This window comes from Camelus ferus, chromosome 22, assembly GCF_009834535.1.
Source record: "Camelus ferus isolate YT-003-E chromosome 22, BCGSAC_Cfer_1.0, whole genome shotgun sequence".
Lineage (NCBI taxonomy): Eukaryota > Metazoa > Chordata > Mammalia > Artiodactyla > Camelidae > Camelus > Camelus ferus.
The window spans coordinates 18,936,323-18,963,370 of NC_045717.1; the positions used below are offsets into that span (position 1 = coordinate 18,936,323).

The 27,048-nt window shown below is 52.9% G+C and overlaps 2 protein-coding genes across 3 annotated transcripts; one reads left to right on the top strand and one right to left on the bottom strand.

Moving 5' to 3' along the window:
* Window positions 1–5: 5 nt before the first annotated feature.
* Window positions 6–7,804, bottom strand: DCAF15 (DDB1 and CUL4 associated factor 15). 2 transcript variants are annotated; one of them, XM_032465471.1, is made up of 13 exons: window positions 7,647–7,804; window positions 5,935–6,032; window positions 5,709–5,844; window positions 4,939–5,045; window positions 4,718–4,857; window positions 4,463–4,633; window positions 2,039–2,473; window positions 1,838–1,929; window positions 1,606–1,734; window positions 1,427–1,512; window positions 1,105–1,209; window positions 908–1,017; window positions 6–538 (listed from the first exon to the last, which is right to left on the bottom strand). In XM_032465471.1, exons 1-13 carry the CDS (start codon window positions 7,776–7,778, stop codon window positions 483–485), a joined length of 1,797 nt encoding a protein of 598 aa, XP_032321362.1. In that variant the 5' UTR covers window positions 7,779–7,804; the 3' UTR covers window positions 6–482. The 2 variants fall into 2 exon arrangements, with proteins under 2 accessions (XP_032321362.1, XP_032321361.1); XM_032465470.1 differs by having other exon boundaries at window positions 908–1,023.
* Window positions 7,805–20,674: 12,870 nt separating this feature from the next.
* On the top strand, window positions 20,675–26,614 carry PODNL1 (podocan like 1). The gene is given in 12 exon segments (XM_032466360.1): window positions 20,675–20,728; window positions 21,611–21,661; window positions 21,792–21,857; window positions 21,859–22,017; window positions 22,528–22,621; window positions 22,898–22,962; window positions 23,103–23,212; window positions 23,483–23,639; window positions 23,906–24,021; window positions 24,472–25,129; window positions 25,866–26,014; window positions 26,159–26,614. Coding segments are annotated over 12 exon segments (1,830 nt in total). The 3' UTR covers window positions 26,310–26,614.
* Window positions 26,615–27,048: the final 434 nt, after the last annotated feature.

Genomic DNA, 27,048 nt, shown 5'->3' on the forward strand with positions numbered 1-27,048 from the left:
TGACATTCAGAAATTAAACATTTATTATGTGAAGAGGAACAGGGTGGAGGAGAGGGGTGATGGCCACGAGGTTCACCATTGGGAGGGTGGTGCTGGGGGTGGTCAGGGCAGGGATACAGGGTCCATCTGGCCTCTAGGGGTTGGGGGGCAATGTCCACACCTGTAGCCGAGGAAAGGGGCAAGCTCGCAAGGAACGAGTGCCCATGCCCAGCTTAGGGTGAAGGCAGGCGCCCAAGGCTGGTGGGGCAGGGGGCTCCCTCCCTCTGCCCCTTCCCAACTTAAATAGGCATAAATAAGAAGTGTCCAGACTCTCAGGCCACCAGGGGCTGCCCCGCCCAGCCCCCTTCCCGCAGCTTAACACTAGTGCCGCTCATCGGTCTCATCAGTCGGTCAGCCGGTCAGCTGGGCAGAGGCTGCTGGGAAGGCGGCCAGCTCCCAGGCCGCGGAGGTAGTTGGAGTCAATGTCCAGGGTGGCCGGGCCCTCACAGCACAATCCACGTGTATCGCTCACTGTCCGCCAGAACCTTCAGTGAGCACCCTGCAGGGAAGGATGAGGACGGAGCCTTGGAACTTCTGCTCACCCAGGCCTGTCTCCCTAACTTGATATGGGCCCAGAAGGTTCTGGAAGGCAAGCACCCTACTGAGTTATCTTCTGACTCCTGCCTGCAGCCAGTTAATAAATGTCTGCTGAATGAATGAGTGACTGGCCAGGGCCCCCAGGTGTCACACCTGAGCTGGTCCCCTGGTCTTGGCCTGGGCTGCCTCCCCTCACCCCAATGCGACAGTGTCCACTAGCACAGCCAACGTGCTCCACCATCCAGCAACACTTAGGAGTGAGCATCTGCTCCAGGCCCAAGCCCCAGGATAAGGACTTCAGTCCTGACTGTTGTCAGGTCACAGGGCCCACCTTTGTGCAGCGCCTCGTTGGTCATCCTGTTGACATACCGGCCGCTGCTCTCAGGCACCAGCCACTTCATGACCATGTCCACACAGCTCTTGCGGTATGAGCTCCAGACGCTGCCGCTGAGAGAGACAGGTGAGCAGCTCTCAAACCAGGCCAACCTGCCCCAAGCCCTGGCCGCCCCAGCCCCAGCCCTGCCTCACCTGGTCTGCCCTTTGACCTCAGTGAGGTCACCCACGCTGACTGTCACAAAGATGCCTGTGTTGAGGTCCCATGCCACCTTGAGGCTGGTGTGATAGGTCTTTGGTCTACAGTGAGGAGGGGTGGTGAGCAGAAGATAAAGGGGGTGCGACCACTTGGTCCCTGAGCTTGAAACCCAGCTACCCTGAAGGGCTTTCGTCTTTGGAGCAGTAACAAAGTTTTAGGAGCAGGAGAGTCTTCTCCCACCCCACCCCCCAGCACTGAGGTGTCTTGAGTTCAGGACCCTACTGGGCAAGGGTGAGGGCGGGCTCCCTGCCCTCTCACCGGAGCTGGCCTTCCTCGGTGGGGGACGGGAACGCCAGGAGCAGCAGGCCGATGTTAATGAGGACCTGGTTGGTTTCTGGGCAGACCTGGGTTTGGGGGGGTGTGGATGGTGACAGCTATTGAGAAAGCCGCCCAGAGGGGGAGGTCCTGGGCCTGCCCTGCCCTACCCCTGGGCCCACCTCCAGGATGACGATGTCATAGTCGCTGAAGGAACAGAACTGGTGACCCCAAGTGGCGTCATGGCGGATGACCTCGTTGATGACATACTCGAAGTCCAGCGTGAGCTGTTCCACTGTCAGGTACTGACCCTGTGGAGAGTGGCCAGAGGCTTGTAAGAGGAGGCCTGCACCACCTGCCAGACCAGCAGGTTCCCCAGGAGCTGCCCCTCGGCCTGCCCCTGCCAGCACCAACCTGGACAGCAGCTCGCTCCCGCATGGGCCGCAGGTTGCGGCCTCGGAGATCAGTCACCACGAAAGGCAGGGAGATCTTGTCATCCTCAAACTCTGAGGGGGCAGGATATGGGGGTAGGGATGGCAGCGGGAGGCCTAGAGGCCCCTCCAGGCCAGCCTCCCACACCTGGGACCCTGCCTGCCGAGTGGGCCCCCTGCTCACCATCCTCTGGCTCCGTCCCCTCGCTGGACCCCAGCACGTAATACAGCTTGGTGTAGTTGACGTATCCAGGCTCAGGGGCAGGTGCCTCTGTGGCAGTGGGGCTGTCCCGGGGCACTGCCTCCCCACCTGGGGCTAGGGGCTCAGAGGGCAGGCGGCAGCGGCTGTCTGAGGGCCCTGGGCAGGGGGGTGGCCGGACTTCCTCTGAGGCTCCACCCTTGGCCTCTTTGGCCCTGCGGAAGATGTCGGCCACAAACTCCTTGGCTTTGGCGATGGCGGGTGAGGGCTCGGGAGCTCCAGAGGGCCGGGCTGGGGCTGCTTCAGGGCAGACACTGGGGAGGACAGGGGGCATCTCTGGGCTCTGGGGCCCAGGGGAGCTGGGAGGGGCTGGGGGATAGGTGGTGTGGTCATACAGGATTTGGCAGAAGCTGCTATCGCCTGGAACATAAAAATAAAAAGTGATGGAGGTGGAAAGGGGTCAACAGATGGGTTCAAGATCAGGACGCTCTCCTGACCTCCCTCATAACTCTGGAGGGTTCTTAGAAATCTTCCTTGAGGAGACCCTTCTAGAAGACTTACATATGCTGAGATCAGTCTGAAACACCCAGAAGAGAAAAAGGACTTTTAGACACACACACGTGTGCGTGTGCACACATGCACTGACTTGTTCATTCAAACCTTATTCTTGAGCATCTGCTGTATGCCACACCCAGATCACGGGAGTGAACAAGACAGACAAAAACCCCTGCCCTTGGGGAGCTGATAGTCTATGATGATGAAAGATAGAAGCCACATAAGTCTGAGAGTTTACTACACAGCCCTCTGTCCTCCCCAACCTGAGCCAGATCAGCACAGGCACAGCCTGGCTGAATCCCAAACCTCTGTCTATGACTCCACCTGATGGGGGGCCGGAACCCCTGGGGAATGTATGGTCAGTGTGGAGGACCCCAACGCATTCACCGAGCAGCACCGTGGCTGGGCCCTGGGCCCTGCCTGCCCTGCCTCCTTCGGGCCACCACAAGCAACCCCTGGAGAGGAGAACTATCCTCCCAGCTCAGGACTCGAGGCTGAGGCTCAGAGAAACTTGTCCAAGGTCACACTGAGATAATGCAAGCCAACCAATGCACTCTTGTTTGCCAGAGTGGCGGCACTTCCAGAGGGAAGGAGGATGAGTGGAAAATGTTCGAGTTAAAACTCCCCATCTGTGTAAATACCCTCCTATGGTGAGATGAGTGTTAAGACACGGGTAACAATGCCCCTCACCTGGGCCTTGTGCACATGGCCAGATCTTGTGCCATGTGGTCCTTCCTAACTGGGCAGGGGCCCTCAGCCCCATCCAGCCCTGGCTTGCTGGGGACTCACAGCATGGCAAGAAGCAGGGCCTTGTCCACGCCGGCACAGGCGGCCAGGGCAGGGGCGGGAGGCCCCTGGCTGGTTCATGGGCTTAGTTATATATATGCAATTTTCCTTTCATGTCCATTCTCCCTCCCCTCTGCAGGGGCAACAGGGATCTTTATTTGACTGGATTCTTGTCAAAAGTGGAACACATTTCTAATTTATCTATAAGTGGCATCTGTATCAGATTCTAGACCTCCCTGTATGAGCATGTCTTCAAGGCACGCTCTCTACAGCCATGCATGCTTGGGCTCTCCTTGGGCCTGCTGATCCAAGGGGAGTGCCCACCCTGTCCTACCTCTCCAATCCCTGGGGGTGTATACCAGGCTGCCCCCAGCTCCTGCCACCAGAGCCTTGGACATGCATGGCTGTGGGGCTGCTGGGCAACAGGTACCCTCTGTTGCCATGAGTATCGGAGAGCCCCCAGGGACCCATGTTGTCACCAGCCAGTGGCATTATCCAGCTTCCTAACGTTTGCCACTCTGTCAAGCAACATCACCTGATTTTTACTGGCATTTCTCCGAACACCAAAAATGTAAGATAGCCATCTGTCCACTAACCACTCCTTGAAATTTTTAAATTAGCATTTCTCTTTCTGAAGAGAAGGAAGCACTGCACCATCCAGTATGGTAGCTGCTGACTACATGTGACTATTTGAACTTAACGTTAACTAAAATTAAATTTAATCACATGAGACACTTTCAAGTGGCTACTGGTGGCAACTGTAGCAGACACTGCAGATATGGAACATCCCAGCCCCTGTGGAAAGTTCTAGTGAACAGCACTGGGGTGGGGTGTGGCTGGGTTCCCACTTTCCCGCTTCCTGGCTGTGACCCTGGAGAGGGACTTCACCTCTCCCGGCCTCGGTCTCCTCATCTGTGATGTGGGGGTAGTGACAAGACCGACCTCCTGGGGCTGCCTGGCCAAGTCCGTGGATCACAGGCCCTGAGGCTGACAGTGCGAGGGGGGCCTGCCTGCTGTCCAGGTTGGTGCTGGCAGCGGGCAGGCTGAGGGGCAGCTCCCGGGGCATACCTGCCGAGTGGACCGAGACGGCACAGGCCACCAGGGAGTAGCTGGTGTTGAGCAGCACCACCTGGTCCTTCTTGAGCTGGAAGGCAGGCTGGAAAGTGGGGAAGGGGTAGACCACCTGGTACTTGGTGTGCAGCATGAAGCCATGCCGCAGGCACTGCGCGCTCGGGTCACCTGCAGCAACACAGGCCACATGGCTCAGTTGTGGCCCCGGGGCGGAGAGGCAGACAGCCCGCACCCCGGGCTGCAGCCCCTCACCTGGGTGGGCCCGGATGGCATCCCGGCAGGCGGCACAGCGGCCTGGTGGTGGCACGGCCACAGTGCTGATGTAGATGTCCCGGTGGTTCTCATCACTCATCATCATCATGTTCATGAGCATGCCATTGGCTGAGCGGGTGCTGGGGGCCAGCACAGCCTCAGCAGCCCGGCCCAAGCGCCCACCCTCACCCACCCTCGGCCTCCCTGGCCCCAAGTCTCACTTGAAGCCGAAGACAATGACCTTGGAGGCATCACTGGGCCATTCACACACGGTCAGGTACAGGTCACTGTAGATCTCTTCATCTTGGAAGAGCCGCACCTGCCGGACCTGAGCGGCATGTTTGGGTAAGGGTAGGGTGGGAGCGTACCCGGGGGCCTACGGGGGGCCCCACCCGAGGCTGAACAATGCAGCCAGTGTCAGGCCAGGGATCCCCAAGCCGCCCCCACCCCGCATCCCTCTGCCTTCCTGAGAACAGGCTGAGGAAGCTCACAAGTGCTTCCCTTCACAAGCTGGGGACACAGAGAGGGAGGCTGGGCCCAGGACAGGATGCAGCCAATGGGAGCCCTGCCCAAGCAGAGGGGGCTCAGCCAGACACATCAGTTCCAGGCCTGACCCACCCTGAGACCTGCTCACCTCTCTGAGCTCATGTGCTGTTACCAGGGGTAACAGCACTCACCTCCTGGGGTGGGGCATTCGAGGAGTCAAGGTCAGGGCTAAAGTGGCAGTGGCAGGCCGCTTGGTCCTAACAAAGCTAATGGGTCCCTCCTGGCCTGAGCCATCGAACCATATGAAATTACTGCTGTTTACCCATTTTCAACTCTAAAAATGGCAATTTCCTATAGTTCAACTCAACACTTGGAGACTTGACAATGACTCCATGGGTACACTGTCTCCATTTGACAGCCATGGAACCTGCGGCTCAGAGGGGTGCTGTGACCTGCAGGAGTCATGCTGTTAGAAGGGACAGCCCAGTGCCAGGCCCGGCCCTACCAGCTTGAGCTTGCTGTGGACGTTGAACTCCCACCAGTAGAGGTGGTAGATGTAGAAAGAGAAGTCGTCATCCCCACTGCTGCTGGTGTAGGAGAGAACGTAACGGCCGCACTTGGAAAAGCCCAGGAAGATGTGTCTGTGGGGGTGGAGGGAAGCGTCGTGTGGCCAGGTCAGAGGACAGCCTGCCACCCCACCCAGCTGCCCCCCTGCCTGGCACCAGCCTCACCCTGCGTAGAGGAAGTCTTCATCCACAATGTTCTTGAGAGAGACGCAGACCCTGGGTGGCAGCTTTCGGAAGAGGCGAGGAGAGAGCTGCCCACTGATCTGTGGAAGGGGCAGCCAGGGCTCTTGACGCAGGTGGCCTGCAGCCCCCCAGTCCCCTCACCCAAGGCAGAGCTGCACCCTTGGTGTCCAGCTCAGCCCAGCCCAGCCATACAGGCCCATTCCCTGCCAACCATGATGGTCTAGGTGGTCCAAGCTCTGGAAGGTGCGAACCGCTCGAGCCTGATTCTCTACCAGGGACCCGTGCCACCCTCCCGACTCCGTATCTCTTTACCCTTAGGGTTCCTCTTGCCCAAGCCCCTGGGGTCTGAGAACTAGCACTAGCATCACTCCCCCAGGAAGGTTCCCCAGTCACCCCTGGCCCACACTGGGCCACCTAGCAGCCTTCCTGAAGGCTGCCACTCTGCACAATGAGTTGCGGGTGTCCAGGACCACTAAGGGGGCTGGGATGGGGGCTTGACCAACTACACTCAGCTGTCCCCAGCTCACTAGCCTACACATGGGTGGTTCCTCGGGACATCCCCGGCCTCAGCTGGGGGCCAATCAAGGCAGACAGAAGGATGAGTCTAACCAAGTGTCCCGACTCCCCCTTCTCAACTGCTGCCTTCTAACCAACTCCCTCACCCCAAAAACTTCACCAAGGAAGGATCTGGGGGGCCAGACAGGCACAAGTTGGTCACTGAGGAGTCAGAGCACCTTGGGTCCTACTACCCAGTCTAATGGGGGAGAACAGCCCAGCCTTCAAGGAGATCCTAGTCTGGTGGAACAGCCCTGTCAGTGAGGCCCAGGCTGACAGGGAGACACAATCCCTGTCCAGGGAGCTTCCAAGTTAAGGGCGGAGCCACAGCCCAACCCAAGGAGCAATCAGTCTGAGGGTGGCGACTGTCCCCGCCCAAAGAACTCTAGTCAAAAGGAGAAGACATAGCCCTGTCCTCAGAGTTCCCAGCCTAATGGAGAAGGCACACTACCCACTATCCACGGAGACAGTCCTGCCCCAGTTGCTGCTGACCTGACAGCAGATTCACATGTCTGCCCTCCCAGAGCTCCCAAATTGATGGGGGAAAGATCCCGGGCACACTAAGAGTTTAAAGTCTGATGGGGGAGACAGAGCCCTGCTCAGGTAGCTGAAGATCAGGCCTTCTCCAGGGAGCTCCCTCCCATTCAATGGGGAGGCAAACGCAGTTACAGGAACTCCCAGCTCCCGTGCGGTGAAAGCTGGACAGAGAGAGGAACCCCAGGCGGAGAAATCTCAAAGCCGGTAGGGGCTTTGCCAAGGAGGCGGGAAGGCTCCGTAACGGAGGGGCTACGGGAGCAGGGTTTTGAAAAATGAGTCTGACCCTGGGTCGCCCCCTTCCTCCTTATTCCCCCAGCGGCCTCTAAGGCCCCCGCCATTCAAGCCCCCTCCCCGGGGCCCCGCACCCAGCCCCTCCGTCCAAGCTCCTTCCCGGGGCCCCGCCCCCAGCTCCCTTCATCCAAGCTCCCCCTCCAGCACCCCCAATCCATCCCTCTCCCCGGGGCCCCGCCCAACCCCCTTCATCCGAGCCCCCTCACCCGGAGCTCCGCCCCCAACCCCTCACCCCGCGAACGCCCTCCCTCCGCCTCCCTCGTCCCTCCTCCACACCCCCCGGCGCGCTCCTCCCAGACTCCAGGGCTCACCTTGACCCGCTCCAGCTGTTTGAGGACGTGCTCCCGCCGCCGCCCCACTGCCCGCTTCCCTCCGGCGCCCCCGGGGCCGCCGCCGCCGCTCCCGGCCCCGCTGTTCCGCTCCGATTTCGAGCTGGGCGCCATTTTCACCCCCTCCCTCCACTTCCGGAGCAACCGGTCTCTTCGCCCCACCCCCGTCGCCTCCTCATTGGCCCGTTCTCGGCACTGCGGCCCGCGGGTTGGGTGAAAGCCCGCACTCGGGGCCTTTTCCCGCTACGCCTGTCCATCACAGCCAACTCGGCCTTTGATTGGTAAAGACTGTACAGTCCCCGCGGCCCATCGCCGTGTTCCCGCCTTCCCGCAAGGACGCACCCATCAGAGGCTCCATTTGCGCCCCTCGCCGAGCTGACTTTGACCGGATAGGCAGAGGCCGAGATCTGTCTCCACGGCGTCACGCCCCCTTGTGGCTGGTGGGTTTCCATGGAGACCCAGGCGGTCCAGGCCTGTAGGCGGGGCGATGGGAGCCTGTGGTCCAGGAGGGCCCGAAACCCCAGCCCAGGGATGTCCGCGCCAAGTCCCGGTGCGCGGAGGCCTGGCAAGCATCCCCCGGCCACCGGGCCGAGCCGAGGAAAGGGATTTGCAAAATAAAAGGATATAATTCGATTAAAACATCTTTCAGATGGGTTGGGGGCGGGGGAGGTGGCGGCCAGGAGGCATGATGATGGATAATAACAGCATCAGTCACTTGTATAGCGCTTTACATTTGCCAGAAACAATTCCGAATTTACAATTCTATGTAGTAGGTCGCTGTTATGCCCATTTTATAGATGATAGTAATAACAATTGTTTGATGTCTGATATGTGCATCCTCTTCCTGTGCCTTAGCTCATTTAACTTTCTCAACCATTTTGGAGATAGGTCCTTTCATTATCTCCATTTGACACATGCTAAAACTAAGGCCTACAGTGTAGCGCTCCTGAATACCTGGCACATATATACCTCAGATGCGACCTGTTGTGACTATAATCAGAGAAGAATCAAGTGGATCTGGCCCTCAAATTCTTCCAGCCTCATACATTCATTTATCCAACAAATACTTATTGAGCACCTACTATATTCTAAGCCCTGGGGATATGGCAATGAACAAGACAGATAATAATCAAGGGTATAAGTTTATATTATCTAATTCCAGGTAGGATTAGAGAGGAAGGAAGAAGGCTGCTTAGGACAGTCAGAGAGGGGCCCTGTGAAGGTGAGGAGGAGGAATATTCCAGCAAAGACAAAGGTTTCATGGGGATGAGGGTGGCATGACTGAGGTACCACAAAAAGGCCAGTTGGGCCAGAGCAGGAATGAGCAAGGAAAAAAGGAAGGAAGGAAAACAGACAAGGACTTAGAAGCAGGTAGGGAGCGTATGAGGCTTGTAGGTAAATAAAACACTTGGATTTTACTCTGAAGCATAAAGGGAAGCCTCTGGAAGGTTTTTAATAGAAGATGATGGAATCTGAGATGAGATTTAAAAGATCATTGTGATTCAAAGTATTAAATAAATACCCATGAGCCCATACTGATATAAATAAATGATTGAATAAATAAATGGGGGAAAGGGGCCAATCTTCCTTATAGAAGATGTCCAATTAATAAATGTAGAAGGAATGAGGGAAGTAGAAAATTACCATCTCTCAATTACCACAGAAATCAGTGCAGCAGGCAAGATCTACCAATGGATGCTAAAATTAGTGGATGAAACTTGCCTACCCTAAAAGTATGTCTCCTAAAATATTTATGAATTACTGGGAGTTTTTTAAAATGTCCATAAATTCTTTGATATGCCTCCCTCTGGGAGGTGGAGGTTAATTCCCCTCTTTGGGTGTGGGCTGGATTTAGTGATTCACTTTTCAAAAAAAAGTTTTTATTGAAGTGTAGTTGATTTATAATGTTAGTTTCAGGTATACAGCGAAGCGATTCAGTTTTATATTTTTTTTTCTTTTCAGATTCTTTTCCATTACATGTTATAACAAGAAACTGAATATCATTCCCTGTGCTATATAGTAGGTCCTTGTTGTTTATCTGCTTTATATGTAGTAATGTGCATCTGTTAATCCCAAATTCCTAATTTATCCCTCCCCTGCCCTTTCCCCTTTGGTAACCATAGTTTGTTTTCTATGTCCATGAGTCTGTCTTTGGTTTGTAAATAGAATTTGTATCATTTTTTTAGGTTCCACATAGGAGTGATATCATATGATTATTTGTAGTTACTCACCTTTAAGGAAGAAAGAATAGAATGGGAAAAAGTAAGCTGACAGTGAAGAAACCTGGCAAGATACCAGCACAATCAAGGGATCAAGATTACCATCGTAGTGATAAGTCACGTGCATGACAAGGGCCCTTGATGTGACCTGTTGAGAAGGACACTTAGCTCTCTGGTATCCTCTCTAAACCCCATAATCTCAATCTAATGAGAAAACATCAGATGCTTGTCCCAAATGGAGGGACAGGACATTCTACAAAAGACCAGACTAATATACTTCAAAAGTGTCAGGGTCATGAGAAACCATGACCAAGAACCTGGCACAGTTTAGAGGAGTCTAGGATGTGATAATCAAATGAAATGTGACATCTCAGATGGGATCCTGGACCAGAAAAGGATACTGGAGTGAAAACTGGTGAAATTCATGTAAGTCTGTAGTTTAGTGCATAGTATGGTACCAACTTAGTTAATTTACTGTGGTTGTACAAGATGTTAACATTTGGAGCAGTTGGGTGAAGAGTTGACAAGAATTCTCTGTACCAACCACCTCTGCAGATTATCTTAGTCTGTTTAGGCTGCCATAACAAAAATACTATAGACTGAGTGGTTTTACAACAAACACATTTCTCACAGTTTCGGAGGCTGGAATACCCAAGATCAAGATGCTGGCAGACCTGGTGTCTGGTGAGGGTCCACTTCCTGGATTGTGGACAGATGCCTCCTAGCTATACCCTCACATTGCAGAAAGAGAGAGCAAGAGAGAGGCAGGCAGACAGAGAGAGCGTGAGAGCCAAAGCTTCCTTATAAGGGCACTAATCCCATTCATAAAGGCTCCACCCTCATGACCTAATTATCTCCCAAAGGCCCCCACCTCCTAATACCATCACACTGGGGATTAGGGCTTCAACATATAAATTTCTAGGGGGACACAAGAATTCAGTCCATAGCAAAGATCTTCTGTAAATCAGAAATTATTTCAAAATAAATAGGTTTTACGGAGCTGGGGGGAAGGACACTATGGCCGCTGTGTAGAGGATGGTTTGTGGCGGGGACAAGAATGGCCCTAGAGGGGCTAGAGAAGGAGGTGATGGTGGCTTGAATTCAGATAGTAGCAGTAAAAATGGAGAAATGTGGTTATGTTCAGAGCTGTCGGGTGATGCTCATGGACTGTAGAAGTGAGAAAGGAGTTAAATATGGCTTTAGCGCCTGGGGGGAAGGCGTTGCCATTTTCTGATGTGGGGAAGGACAGGGAGGACACAATTTGAGCCAAGTCAGTTGGACATGTGTTTACAAGAGGTTCCACTCCCTCATGCAGACCCCAGGTCTTGGGAGAGCAAAGCTTTTCCTGAAAGCTCCTAGGAATCCACACTTGGTGACTTCCCAACAAGTTGACCAAATTGCCCACCTCCTGGCAGCCTGAAGCCCTTTCAACCAGTGACCCCTTTAAGCAGGATGAAGGAAAGCAGACAGGGGGTCCCCCCCTCATCCTCCTTCCACAGCCCCACCTACCCCAATAAAGAGACCTTGTATCAGTTATCCATTGTTATATAAAAAGCAACACCAAGCACAGTGGTGTAAAATAACAATAATCATTTAGTCTTATTATCTTGCACAGTCCTAAGTGTTGGCTGGGCTCGGCTGGGCAATTCTCACTTGAGGTGTCTTATGCAGCTAGAGTCAGATGGTGCCTGGGGCTGGAGTCACCTCAAAGGCTTCTTCGTGCTTCACATGCTGTCTGTCAGCCAGAACAGAACCGAGTGGCTGGTCCAAGTGTCTTGGGCTTCCTCACAGCATGGTGGAGGGGTTCTAAGGGCAACTCCTGTGAGAGAGAACCAGAAGCAATGTGTACCACCTTTTATGCTCTAGGCTCAGAAATGGTATTGAATAACATCTACCTAAGTCTATTGATTGCATTAGTCACAAAGGTCCACCCAGATTCAACGGGAAGGGACATAGACTCCAACTCTTAATGGGAGAATGTAAGGACACATTGTCAGAAAATCACATGGTCCCAGACCTAAATAGACATTTCTCCAAAGAAGACATACAGATGGCCAACAGGCATATGAAAGACATTCAACATCACTAATTACTTGAGAAATGCAAGTGAAAACTACAATGAAGTATCATCTCACACCAGTCAGAATAGCCACCATTAAAAAGTCTACAAACAATAAATGCTGGAGAGGGTGTGGAGAAAGGGAACCCTCCGATACCGTTGATGGGAATTTAAATTGGTGCAGCCACTACAGAAAACAGTATGGAGGTTAGTTACAAAACTAAAAATATTTGTATCTTTGTCTATTTTTATACTTTTTATAATGTTTGTTTTTGTTTTCAATATATATATCGTACAGTATATAAAGTGTTTCTCCCCTAAATCTGTCAGTCCTTGAATATAGTTTCACAGAATACTTACGTTTACTTTCTATTTTCAAAAACTTACTATGGGAAACACTCTTTGGAAACAAATGTGTTATATGTGAAAAAAAGAAAAACTGTATAGAGATTCCTTAAAAAACTAAAAATAGAGTTGCCATATAATCCAGCAATCCCACTCCTGGGCATATATCCAGAGAAAACTCTAATTTAAAAAGATACTCACACCCCAATGTACATAGCAGAACTATTTACAAAAGCAAAGACATGGAAGCAACCTACATGTCCATCGACAGATGATTGGATAAAGAAGTTGTGGTATATATATATATAATGAAATACTACTCAACCATAAAAAAGAATGAAATGATGTTTGCAGCAACACATATGGCCTTAGAAATGATCATGCTAAGTGAAGTAAATCAGAAAGAGAAAGACAAACATCACATAATATAACTTTTATGTGTACTCTAAAATATGATACAAATGAACTTATTTAAAAACAGAAATAGACTCACAGACACAGAAAACAAACTTCTGGTTACCAGAGAAGAAAGGTGGTGGGGAGGGATAAATTAGAAATAAAAATTTTTTAAAGGAAAAAAAATAGAAAATCACATGGTCCCAAACCTGTATGCAAACTAATATAACATGTATATGAAATTGTTTAATATACATATTTCAAATACACATTGTACATAGTGTATATACATTTCACATATGTATTGTATTCCAGTGTACTTAAGTTTGTTATATATACAAATAAATTTGTTCCACTGTACTTAAGTTTTATGTATGTGTGTATGTATAAATATATATGTAACAAGTACATTGGAATACAATTTATTGAAGAAACTTCATTTAAGCTTGCCTGTTTGTAGTAAAAATTTTCTTTATCACATTAAAAAAATTGTGGTGACATGTATATAACATAAAATTTACCATCTTGGCTTTTTTTAAGTATACGATTCAGTGGCATTAAGTACATTTGTATCATTGTGGAATCATCACCACCTCCATCTGCAGAACTTCTCCATTACTCCAAACAGGACCTCTGGCCTCATTAAACACCTACTCCTAACCTTGTCTCCCCCAGCCCCTGGCACCCACCATTCTATTTTCTGTCTCTATGAATTCGAAACTCTAGGGACCTCAAGTAAGTGTAATCATACAGTATTTGTCCTTTTGTGACTGGTTTATTTCACTTCATCTAATGTCCTCAAGTTCATACATGTTGTAGCGTGTGTCAGCATTGCCTTTCTTTTTAGTGCTGAATAATATTTTGTAGTGTGAATACACCACATTTTGTTTATCCATTCATCCACTGATGGACTCTTGGGTTGCTTCCACCTCTTGGTTACTGTGAATAGTGCTGCTATGAACATGGTGTGCAAATATCTGGTCAGTTCCTTGCTATGGTTTCTTTGGGTGTATATCCAGAAGTGCAATTGCTGGAACATAATTCTATGTTTAATTTTTTTTTGAGGAACTGCCATACTGTTTTCCACCCCAGCTGTACCATTTTACATTCCTCAAGGTGTGCAAGGTTTGCAATTTCCCTACATCCTCGTTAACACTTGTTACCTTCTGGGTTTGGGTTTTCTTTTTTTTTTTTTTAATACAAGCTAACCTAATGGGTGAGATCATTTACTTTTTAAATAAGTATTAGATTCACACAATTCAAAATTCAACACGAGGAAGACCTAGAATGGACAATAAGCACATGAAAAGATACTCAACATTATTAGGCATTAAGGAAAAGCAAATAAAGTCACAATCATAGACCGCTACATACCCTCTAAAAAGGCTCCAATTAAACAGACTGACTATACCAAGTGCTGACAAGGATGTGAGGGAACTGGGACTCTGTTAGGCTGCTGGTGGGAATGAAAAATGACACAACCAAGCTGGAATACAGTTTCTCAGGTTTTCAAAAAGTTAAATGCACACCTACCATACGATCCGACCATTTAACTCTTACATATTTACCTAAGAGAAGCTTTTTAAAAGACACATGAGGACATTATATGAAGTGAAATAAACCAGTCACAAAAGGACAAATACTGTGTCTTTTGAGGGGAGGGTATAACTCAGTGGTATAGTGCGTGTTTGGCATGCCTGAGGTCCTGGGTTCAATCCCTGATACCTCCACTAAAAATAACAAGCAAATGAGTGAGCCTAATTTCCTTCCCCCCAAAAAAATAAATAAAATAAATTTTTTAAAAAGACACATTTCCTCGAAGACTCATATATGACTATCCACACCTGCTTTATTTGTATTATCCAACAAAGGGAAACAAGCCAAAAGTTCCTCAACTTGTGATTTAAAAAAAAAAGTTGGTTCATCCATTCAGTGGATACTACCAAATAATAGAAAAGAATGAACTATGGTACACTTAAAACGAATACAATGTTATATGTCAATTATATCTCAATTAATATTAAACGGACTTTTTAAAAAACCACTATAGTTACATGTGACAACATGAATGAATCTCATAACCACTACCAAATGGAATAAGCTGGACAGCAGAAATGACACACTCTATGATTCCATTTATTAATTTCTAGAAAATGTACCATAGTCCATGGTGATGGACAACAGATCAGTGGTGGCCTGGGGCTGGAGGTGAAAGGAGGGAGGGAGGGCTGACAAAGGGGCATGAGGATGCTTTTGGGGGTGACAGAAACGTTCAGGAACCATGGTGATGGTTTTTCCCAGGTGCATCCATGTTGAGTTTTGAAATGATGAGTTTTGTTTCATGTATACTTAAAATATTTTCATTTTTATTGTATGTCATATACATCCCAGTCAAGTCTTCTTTAATTCAACAGGGATACAAGGATATATGGTGGCAGGCTCCCCTTCCCGCTGGGCCCCAGCCTCCCAGTTCTCCCCGTAGAGACCACCAAGCTGTGAAAATTTTTAGTTTATAGAAACAATGAATACTGTTGGCCTTGCTCTGAAACTTTTTTTTTCTCACAAGATTAGCTCTACTGACTAATCCATGTCGTGGTTTGAATGGTGAGCCACAAAAAGATGTGCTGATATCCTAACCCCCAGACCACGTGAGTATGAACTTATTTGGAAAAAAAGATGTAATTAAATGAAGGATTTTGAGATTATCTTGGATTAACCGGGTGTGCCCTAAATCCAATGACCGGTGTCCTTAAAAGAAGCAGAAGAGGACCCCCGGCGCTCACACAGGCACCTCTCTGTCCATGTGGCCCGCTGTTGTCTATGGCAGCGTAACCCAATAAACGCCTCTTCTATTCTCAGAAAGAAAGGAAGGAAGGTAGGGAGAAGGGTAGAAAAACTGACATACGCGGATAAAAGACCACGTGAAAACCGAGGTGGGGAGTTCTGTGACGCAGCTCCAGGCCCAGGAACGTCAAAGATTGCCAGCAGCCATGAGAAGCTGGAAGAGAGCCCAGGAAGGAGTCTCCAAAGGAACCAACCCTGACAACACCTTGACTTTGGACTTCTAGCCTCCACAAGCCCAAAGAAATAATCTGGACCTCTGAAATGAATTCATTTCTGTTGTGTAGAGCCACCCAGTTTGTGGTTACTGGTTACAATGGCCCTTACAAAAGTAAGGCAGGGAAGAGGAGACAGAGTCAAAAAAATTGCTTCTGATCAGCGGATTTGGTGAGGGGGGGTTCTCTGCGTGAGTGAAATGAAGTGAAGTTGCTAGCTGTGTGGGATGGAGGGAAAGAGGGAATTTTTACTATTATAAACAAGCCTGTACGGGAACATCCTTGTACATACCTGTTGGGGGCTGTGTAAGAACTCTTCCAGAACAGATTGTCGGTCGTTGGGTGTCGCAGAGAGGGTAATAATCCAAATAATTCACTTGCTCCTTTTCCCGGACCAGATTCGCCCCACCCCCAGCCATTTCTTGGTTCCGTGCGGTCAGGTAGGACCACGTGACCAATTCTGGCCAATGAAAGGGGAGCAGGAGGGTCGGGTGGCCCTTCAGAGTGGAAACACAAAAGATGTGATGGCGAATCTGGCTGTTTCACAGGACCAGCTGAGCAAGGACTGCTTGCTGTTCAAGACGGTGTGGCCCCTGTTGGACGGGGTCCCTGGGTGACTCTGTGGCTCAGAGGTCCTGCCGCTGATCTGTTGAGATTCTGTCGTGGGGATGACCAGCTCTGATGTTAGTCACTGACGTTTGGGGCTGTTTGTAATGCAGAATGATCTTGGAGATAGATAGATAGATAGATAGATAGATAGATAGATAGATAGATAGATAGATAGATAGATAGATAGATAGATATAGATATAGATATATAAAACCCTTGAACAACCTGGGGATTAGGGGGCTGACCCTCTGCACAGTCAAAAATCCGTGTATAACTCTACAGTTGGCCCTGCGAATCTGAGGTTCCGGATTTGCAGATTCAACCCACCATAGATCATGTACAACTGTAGTACGAATTCAGTGAAAAGAATCTGCATATAAGTGGATCCATGTTGTTCAAGGAGATACTATGCATATGTATATATACACATATACATATGTAGGAAATATATACCTGTATATAAGTACACATATATAATACTGCTGAGATATGTATATCCTTTTACATATATAAAATCTATATATACAAGGAGATTTATTATGAGGAAATGACTCATGTGATTTTGGAGGCTAAGTCCCATGAGCTGCTGTCTGGAAGCTGGGGACCCAGGAAAGCTGGTGGTATAATTCCAGTCTGAGGCCTGAGAACCAGAAGAGCCAATGGTGTACATCCCAGTCCTGATGCAAGAGAAGATGCATGTCCCCACAGGACGGTAAAAGGGATGAGTTCCTCCTTCCTCTGCCTTTCAGTCTGTTCAGGGCTGCAGTGGATTGGACGACGATACCCAGGCACACTGGGGAGGGCCATCTAGCTTATTGAGTCCATGGATTCAAATGCTAATCTCCTCTGGAAACACCCGACTGAGGAGCCCAGAAAGAATGTTTAATCCGGGCATCCCATGACCCAATAAAATGTTATCATATGATTTTATATTTGACACATACACATGAACCATCACAAGTACATGGCAGGCACATCTTCAGTTTTACCAGATACCTTTAGGTTCCTTTCTCACCCTCCTTCTCCACAGCCATCGCTTGCTTCTCTTCTGCCCCCACCTCAAGTATAAGCATCCTTGAGGGATCTCCCTTTGACTCCCTTCTCTTCTCCTTCTAAGCTTTCTCCTTGGAAAACAACATCCGTGCTGTGGCTTCAGCTCTCACGTCTGTGGGTATCCCCTGTATCCACTAGGACAAGATTCAGTTTTTAAAAGAGAAGAAAAGAAATAAAAGAGAAGTGATGACTCAAACAAGAGAGATATGTTGTTCTCTCACTGTCAGGCTGACTGGCACTGTTTGTGTGAAAAGGCCTGAAATTCCATGTGTTGCTTTGGTGTCTTTGAGCCTCACAGGGCCCCAAAGGCCTAGATGTGAGTTTCTGTGCTTTTGTCAGATAGGCACCCCTACCCCAACCAGTGGGAAAGGCTCCCCACCTGACTAGTTCTCTATCACCCAGACCAGCCACACCTCATCTGGTCCCCTAATGGGTTTCACCTCTCTGCCACACCAAGAAGTTATTCACACAAGCCAATCACATCCTCCAATGGGAACCAGAGGTCATCCCACCCTTTTGTCACCACCAAGTCCATCTCTCATCGCCCTTACTTCTTGGCTCTGCTCCCAAGTGCACCTCCCACATATGGCTCTACATTGTGTACAATGTCCTCTTCCAATTCTGGCCTGTGAGTATTTGTGACTAATTAAATGATGATGAGCTCAGCTATCCAATGTTAGGTGTCATGTGTTTGGCCATCTATACTATTTAGGGCATGTGATTCCTCTTTCAATAGGGCAAATAGCAAGTGATCAAAACACTGGTCAGTCCATGGATAGCGCAGACTTCCATGGTATGTGAGACCCAAGTCCCTTCTATTTTGTTGCCCTACCATTCAAGGCCTCTAGTTCCAAGACAATGTCATGGCCCAATATGGCTGATAGAGTTCCAGCCATCACATCTACATTGCAACAGTAGGAAACAGAAAGGCACCCCCACTTCCTCAAAGTTGCACATACCACAGCTGCTTACACAGTCATGTGACCACATCTACCTGCAAGGGAGCCTGGGAAATGTAGTTCTTTATTTTAGGCAGCCATACGCCCAGCTAAATATCAGTAGTATTATGGATTGGGTCCAGATCCTGAAGGGCTCATCAGTAAGACGAAAGCTCATTGAGGAGTTTGGCTTTAGTCTGTGTCTCAGGACTGGATGCCATCAGAAGATGAGGAGGGGCAGGCCCAAGGTGTGTCTTGGGATTGTTAACTGGTACTGAGTTAAGATCCCTCCTTTCCTTTTCCAATTGGGAAATTGTATTTTCCATAAGCTTCTTGCTCCCTCCCACATCAATCCTGCCCCTCCTTCCCCACTAACCAAAATGAGACCAGGTTGCTGCACCATCTACTCTGTGTTACTGCAACTGTCCCTTGTCCCCCTGACTCGACAGTCCTCCCTACTCTGAGATCAGAGCCTCAGGGGAACCAAGAAACACCCTTCTCTATGCAAATCTCCCCATAGGTACAGACACAATCGTACATGCAGTTCATAAAAGTGTACTAAATGCTGATTCTGCCAGGCTCTATGTTGGTGGACCATACTCTGTTGCTATCCCTGCAGAACTCCCTCCTGGGCAGGGCAGGGCAGCGGAGGACTGGGCAAGGCAGCGGAGGACTGGGCTGGGCTGGGCAGAGCTGGAATGGGCAGAACTGGGCTAAGCACGGCAGAGCATAGAGCAGGGAGTTCGTTACATGATGATAAAGCCAGTGGGTCATTTATAAGAGTGGTGGTTAAGTTTCTAGCCAATCAACACATTCCATCTCTCTGGCCACAGGGACTGATTCCAGATGGATATGTGACCAAAGCTTAGGCCAATGATAGCTTGGGGCTTTCAGCTGGACAAAGCTGGGGATATCTTGGCACTACACAAAGAAGCCTGCTGGTAGAACTGAGAGTTAAGTGAGAGACTCCATCCTGAGGATGTCATTTGAGCCCCTGGATCCAGCTATGCCTGAAGGACACCCCCCTCAACGTTTCCCTTCATGAGTTAATAAATACCCTTGTTTGCGTTAGTTAATTTGAATTGGATTCTCTGTCCTTTGCAATTGTAAGAGGCCTGCCAGAAACTAACACAGCTTGGTTCTCACTGCTGTTTCCCTTGGGGCTAGGATCAGTGTCATAGTTCAGTAGCTCCCTGGAGCTGGTCCCATTATACTGCTAGGAAGCCTGAGTTGATTCTACACGATGTCCAAGCTAGTGGCTGTAGTCCCACCTGGAGAACTTGGAGTGGGGCCTGCTGTTCTCTTCTCGTCAAAGCTAAGACCTGTCTTCTGTCCCAGCCCTGAGGGTCCTATCTCAGGAGGCCACACAGTCCTGGGAAATATGGTCAAATGACTACCTCTTTGGGTCCAAGTTTCCTCCTCTGTGGAAGTGGGGGTTAATAATACAGACACCCTGGGGGGAGGGTATAGTTCAGTGGTAGAGTGCATACTTAGCATGCACAAGGTCCTTGGTTCAATCTGCAGTGCCTCCACTAAATAAATAAATAAATAAATAAATAAATAAATAAATAAATAAATAGTTAAAATTAAAAACAAAATAGAGACACTCTGTCTCTCCATCATTCTCCCACATCTTGGTCCCTTCTTCCCACCCACCTGAGATACTTCACTTTTATCTCTCCATGGCTTGACCCCCAAACCACCTATAGTAGATACTGTTTAGGGCCTACCATGGCCCCCTCAGGCCTCACCATCAGGCACCTAATATCTCTTTAGGGATGGGGCCTGCTCTACCCAGAGTGCCAGGGAATTTAGGCCCCTTGGGGACAGCCCTCAACCAGTGACTGATGGAGAGAGTTGGAGGATCAATACCCCAGCTGTCTCACCCCTTGGGTGGGATGATTCTGATCTCCCAGTGTTCCCCAGCAGGACTGAGCCCCAGCTGCCTATGGCAGGAATTTGCTTGATAACGAGAGTGACCAACAATCCCAACCTGCCCAGGACTGAGGGTCCATGGGGTGTAGGATTTTGAGGTCTAGAACTGGCAAGTTCCAGACAAGTTGATTTCACTTGTGATAACTCATTGACTTTTGACTGCTCCCTTCCTTCCCTCTGCCACATTGCTGCTTCCCTATAGCTGCTGTCTCCAGGACAAATGCACTCAATCCTCATCTCAGTCTCTTTCTGAGAGACCTCAACTTCCTTCATGCCCTTCGAGCAGCCACTCCCCACCAAGCTGAGCACGGGTGAGGGGCAGATTCTGTGCTGAGAACTTTCTGGTTTTGCCTTGTGACAGCCTTTAGAGGAAGGATCTTCTGTCATCTCTATTTTATACATGGAAAAGCTGAGATTCGGGCAGGAAAACTTCTTGTCTGAAGTCACCGCACTGGTGAGTGGTGCATTTCCGGGGATCGGACTTTGGGCAGAGACAGGCTTCCTCACCCCTCTGCACACAATGCTACTCTGCTGTTGAGGGCCTGGGGCTGCCGGGCATTCATTGTCTCACCTACTTCTGATGCACCATCCCATTTAATCCTTACACCACTCCTGAGAGGCGAGGCAACCATTCCCCCACTTTGCAGAGCAGGAAACCAAGGCCAGAGAGGTGGCAGAGCCCAGGTTCAAACCCAGGCAGGCTGCCCCTGAGTGCACATCCTTAACCACTGGGCTGGTGCCTCAATACGTGTAATTTCCTTTGGGCAGCAGCTGTGGCCATTTGGGGAGGGGGGAATCTCGCTGCCAGTGAGGCCAGCTGGCAGTGGGGGAGGAGAGACCTAGATGGCAGACCTGGCTGGGAGCTCCCAGGCTGGTGTCTGGACTGGCAGGCTGAGCCCAGTCCTGCCCTGACCCCTCGCTGCCAGCCCCAGTTCCTTGAGGACTCTCCTGTGCCCTGAAGCGTCCTCCACTCCTCTGCCCCCACCCCTACTCCTGCGGTCGGCCCAAATACCAGACAGGGCGAATCTCAGCTTTCCCCCAAACATTCTTTGCTCCTGTGGCCCGGCCCAGGCTGGCCGAGGTTACGCAAGCAGAGCTGGGGTGGTGGAGGGGCGCGGAGGGTGGGGGGAGGCGGGTGGGACGGAGGGGACGGGCTGGCCTGTCCTCACCACCCCATCTGGTGCCTGCCCGCCCTCTGCAAGGCGGGGAAAGGGTGGGCCAGCTTCCCTGAGCCCCTGGGAGAACAGGCTGGGGGGAGGGTGGCCTGTGCCGAGAGATGGGGGGCGGTGGTGGCCACAGCAGAACCTCCAGGAGGTGACCGCCTGGTTTCCATTAGGGAGCCCTGGTCAGCAGTTCGGGCAAGACGGCAGAGCTGAGGCTGGCTATGGTAAGGTAGGGCAGGGGAGGGTCTGAGGGTGGGGCCTGCCTGCCCACCCACCCCACTGTAGGGATGCTCCTGTTGCCATGGTGACCCAGTGCCCAGCTGAGGACACCCTGACCCATCCCTCAACTCCCAGCGGCTGAGCATATTGCTGCTGCTCCTGCTGCTGCCTGGCCCCCCACCCGCCCTCGGCATGGAGGACTGCCTCCTTCCCCCACCTGGGGGAGAGCTCGCAGCCCCCGCCCCGGGCCTGCCCCCCACGCTGCTCCTGTCCCCGAGCTGACACAGTGGACTGCGATGGCCTGGACCTGCGGGTGTTCCCAGACAATATCACCAGGGCAGCTCAGCACCTCTCCCTGCAGGTGGGGCCTGGGGGTGCAGGGTAGCACCCAGGGGAAGCGGGGAGGAGAATGGGAAGTGCTGGAGTTGAGGGTGTTGGGGAGTGGGGTCCCTGTGCAGGGATGAGGCACTGGGCATGTGGGTCTTGGCACTGGTGAAAGCTGGCCTTGAGAGCGCAGGGGTCTGTATGTCAGAGGTGAGAGGAGGCAGGGGTACAGATGTTGGAAGTGGGAGAGGGGCTGAGGGTTTAGGGGTGGATGTCTTGGTGATTAGGAGTTGCTTAGGATTGGTGTGATGGGGCATTTGGGGTCAACTGTAGGGGTGGATGGGGTGTCGGGGGGCTAATGTCTTTTTGGTTACTGGGCTGTTACTGGATAAAGAGGTAACAAGGCATTTCGGATCGAGTATGGGGTGATCGGGCCTTGGAGCTCACTGTTTAGGCTGATGGGAAGCTGAGACTCAGAGCTCGGGGTCATCTGTTGAGGGCTCAGGGTCACGGGTGTCGGTGTGAGTGCCCCTACCCTGCCCCATAGAACAACCAGCTCCAGGAGCTCCCCTACAACGAGCTGTCACGCCTCAGTGGCCTGCGGACCCTCAACCTCCACAACAACCTCATCTCCTCTGAGGGTGAGGGGGACAACGGGAGGCCGCCTCTCCTCAGCACGGTCCCCGCTGTCCTCTCTCTGCGGCTTGGTCTGTGGGCAGCTCTGCGGTAGTTCCCAGAACTGCCCTTTGCTGAGCAGGATGGAAACTCAGGGGGTGGGGGTGGGGGCTGTGGCTTTTGAGGACAAGGAGGGGCAGTGCTCGGAGGAACCTCTGCCAGTCCCCGGCTGGATGGGAGCACAGGCTCTCCCCTGCCCGCCCCCAGGACTGGGGTCCCCTCACCGCCCACCTCACTCACAGGCCTGCCGGATGAGGCCTTTGAGTCCCTCACCCAGCTGCAGCACATCTACGTGGCCCACAACAAGGTGAGCCCCCTCCTCACCCCAACTCCTCGAATCCCCCGCCCAGGCCTGGCCCGGCAGGGGTGCAGCCCAGGAGGGGTGCAGATGGGACAGCGTGGGGCTGGAAGGGGACCACCTGGACCATTGCAGCTGTGCTCCCGCAGCTCTCTGTGGCTCCCCAGTTTCTGCCCCGCTCCCTCCGTGTTGCTGATCTGGCTGCCAACGAAGTGACAGAGATCTTCCCGCTCACCTTTGGGGAGAAGCCAGCTCTCAGGTAGCCCCTGGCCCAGCCCAGGCCCCCCCGGGGTCTCAGACATGCCTGGGATCACTCCTTACCCTGGGGATCTGAGGGGGATCGTGAGCCCACTCTGCGGGGATCTGGAGGGGAGACAGGGCCCTGGATGCTCTGTCTGGAGAATTCCAGACTGAAGTGGAGGGAGCACACACACACTCACACCCCCACACTGAAGGCAGCCCTGAGCTGGGGTGCAGGGTGGTGGGGAGGCCAGGGCCAGGCTGGTGGCTGGAGCCTGGCTCCCCTCAGGTCCGTGTACCTCCACAACAACCAGCTGAGCAATGCCGGCCTGCCCCCCGACGCCTTCCGCGGCTCCGAGGCAGTCACCACCCTCAGCCTTTCCAGCAACCGGCTCAGCTACGTGCCGCCCAGCCTGCCGCCCTCGCTGGAGCGACTCCACCTGCAGGTACGCCTCCTTCACCTCACCACCCCCATGTCCCCACCTCCTCGGGCCCCCTGCACCTCTCTCCTGGGGGACCCCTCCACCTCCTCACAATTCCGGCCATAGGAAATGTCTCTCTCCAAGTCTCTTCCCTGTGCATGGGTCATACACAGGTGCTCTCTGAGCAGATGTGCTCAGGTGAGCTCCTCCTCCCTTACTCTAGAACCCTCTGTGGCTCCCTGCTGCCCTCTATCCTGGACCCTCAGTCTCATTCTCTTCTCCCTTCCCAGGACAACCTCATCTCCAAGGTGCCCCGAGGAGCCCTAAGCCGCCAGACCCACCTCCGTGAGCTCTACCTCCAGCACAACCGGCTGGCAGACAGTGGCCTGGACGCCACCACTTTCAGGTGGGGCCTGGGACAGGGTGGGTTGGGGGTGCAGCCTCATGTTGGCAGGAGAGGATGAGGACTCAGAGTCTGGGACCCCAGCCCTCCATCTCCCCACTACGATTCCTGACTCTCAAGGCCTCACTTGGTGCGTGCCTGCTATGTGCCAGGCTCAGCCAAGCACCTGCCAGCACCCTATGCCGTGGTCTTATTACCCGACATCACAGCTTGCCACAAGAAGATCTCAGACCCAGGACTCTGTCCTGGTCACCCCCACCTCTAACCCTCAGACTGGAATCTGCCCTGATCACCCCAGGTTTACCTCCTGCTCTGGTCTCTCAGCTCATCATTCCCAAGTTGGAATCTCCAGCTTACAACTCCCAGGACCCCTCCTCAACTCCCTACCCTCAAGATCCCCCTGACCCCCATTCTGGGTGCCCAGCCCAACGCTGGCCCTCTCTCTCCCGCCAGCAAGCTGCACTGCCTTGAGTACCTGGACCTGTCCCACAACCAGCTGGCTGCTGTGCCCGCTGGCCTGCCCCGCACCCTGGCCGTGCTGCACCTGGGCCGCAACCGCATCCGCTGGGTGGAGGCGGCCCGGCTGCATGGCATGCGAGGCCTGCGCTACCTGCTGCTGCAGCACAACCAGCTGGGGACAGCGGGGCTGCCGGCCGGGGCGCTGCGGCCGCTGCGTGGCCTGCACACGCTGCACCTGTATGGCAACGGGCTAGACCACGTGCCCCAGGCGCTGCCCCGCCGCCTGCGGGCCCTGGTGCTGCCCCACAACCGTGTGACCACTCTGGGTGCCCACGACCTGGCCGCCACCCCCCGCCTGACTGAGCTCAACCTGGCCTATAACTGCCTGGCCAGCGCCCGCGTGCACCCCCGGGCCTTCCGCCGGCTGCGTGCCCTGCGCAGCCTCGACCTGGCCGGCAACCAGCTGACCCGGCTGCCCACCGGCCTGCCCGCTGGCCTGCACACCCTGCGGCTGCAGCGAAACCAGCTGCGAGCCCTTGAGCCTGAGCCGCTGGCTGGCCTGGACCAACTTCAGGAGCTCAGCCTGGCGCATAACCGGCTGCGTGTGGGCGACATCGGGCCTGGCACCTGGCACGAGCTGCAGGCCCTCCAGGTCAGGGGTAGGCTGGTTAGCCACACTGAACGTCCATGGGTGTCCCCACAGCCCCTCCAGCAGCCCCCGGCCTGCCCAGTCCTCCCTGACAGGGCCCTGGAGGCTAAAAAGAAAGCCCCCACTGTAGGCCAGTCCTGGGGTGGGCAAGACAGATCCAGGCTCCAGGCCTTGGCCTCTGCGACCACCCCCTGCCACCTGGTCCTCTGCGACCACCCCCTCACCGTCCCCAGTGAATTCCACAGTCTCTGGCTCCTTCTGAGCACTGCTGATGCCACAGAATTTAGTGCACCTGTGGGTGCCAGGCACTGTTCTAGACACTGGAGATGCTGCTGGGCACAGAACTGACACAACTCCTGGCCCCTGGCACAAACACCCTAGTTAGGGGGAAAGCAACCAACAACCACAAGTGAACAGTGGAGGGTTAAAGGGCACGAGGAGGCAAGGGAGTACCATCTCTGTGAGTGACAGACTGAATCGTTGGCTCCCACAGCAGGCAGTGACCCTGTCTGTCTGGCCCTTCCACCATCTAGGACAGGGCCAGCCCAAAGGGGACTCAGTTTATTTCTGTTGAGCAGAGGAATTTGGCAGCCATGAAGTAGGTGAGGGGAGGGGGCAGAAGGGCTGGGCTGGAGGTCGAGGGGCAGGAGGGCCTGGGGGGAGAGTGGTTTGGGGCTTGGCTGAATGGGTAGCCCAGGGCTTGAGGCAGCCATGGTGCCATCTCTGCCTGCTTGCCCAGGTGCTGGACCTCAGCCACAACGAGCTGTCCTTCGTGCCCCCTGACCTGCCCGAGGCCCTAGAGGAGCTGCACCTGCAGGGCAACCGCATCAGCCACGTGGGCCCTGAAGCCTTCCTCAGCACGCCCCGCCTGCGTGCCCTCTTCCTCAGGTGCCCTGTGGGTGGCTGGGCCAGGCAGGTCCAGGTAGACGGGGCAGGCTATGGGCTGTGGTGGATGCAAGCAGGTTCAGGGGTATCAGGGTAATTGTGGCTTCCTCCCCTCCAACCCACTCTCACGCCTGCCTCTCGGTCCAGGGCAAACAGGCTTCACATGACTAGCATCGCCCCTGAGGCCTTCCTGGGCCTCCCGCACCTGCGCATGGTGGACACGACAGGCAACCCCGAGCACGTCTTGGTCCGGCTGCCGCCCACAGCCCCACGTCGGCCATGGGCAGGGGGCCCCTGAGCCTGGAGGGGCCCAAGCAGAGCAGCCCAGACCCCTGGGGCTCAGCTGGGCCATGGACTAAGGAGACAGCACCCACCTGGAGCCTCGATCTGGCTCTCCCAGGGATGGAGAGTTGGGCCTGCCTGACCTGTGCTGGCCAGGACGCTGGGACGGGGCGCCACCGCGACACACAGGGAGCCCGGGAGCGACTGAAGCGTGCACCTCACACGCCAGATGTGCAGGCAACTCTGACTCTGCTGGACACTTCCTGACTGCCCAGGCAGATGGAGACGGCAATAATAAAGCCTAGCCCTTGCAAGTGCTCACCACCGACCAGTGCCCTTCAGCTTGGGGGAGGGGCTCTTGTCGCCCCCGCGTGCAGCTGGGGAAGCTGAAGCTCTGGGACGCTAAGTGGGTCAAGCAACTTGGTCCAGGTCCCGCGGCCAGTGAGCGGCAGGGCTGGCTTTCGAGGCCTTGAGACACACATGGGTCACTAAGCACCACCACATGTGACCTGACCACATGGGTAAACCAAGATAGTCCCAAGGCCACCAGCTGAAGAAACATACGCAGATGCCCTCAGGCCCTCGTGACACACGTGAAGGCCTTCACATGTATCCCCACAGCAAGTGTGTGAGGAGAACACATCCCTCACAGGCACACTCCCTTCAGACTGCCCCCCTCGCAGGCACCTCTCTGTCTGCTCCTAGGGGAGCTGTCAGAGGACACCCAGCCAGGCACTGAGGGCAGGAGCAAGACA

Coding starts and splice junctions, on each gene's coding strand:
- DCAF15 (XM_032465470.1), bottom strand. CDS start 7,778: ATGGCGCCCAGCTCGAAATCGGAGCGGAACAGCGGGGCCGGGAGCGGC. Junction 6,033..7,646: donor AACAGCTGGAGCGGGTCAAG/GTGAGCCCTGGA, acceptor CCCCTTCCACAG/ATCAGTGGGCAGCTCTCTCC. Junction 5,046..5,708: donor TCCACAGCAAGCTCAAGCTG/GTAGGGCCGGGC, acceptor CATGCCGCTCAG/GTCCGGCAGGTGCGGCTCTT.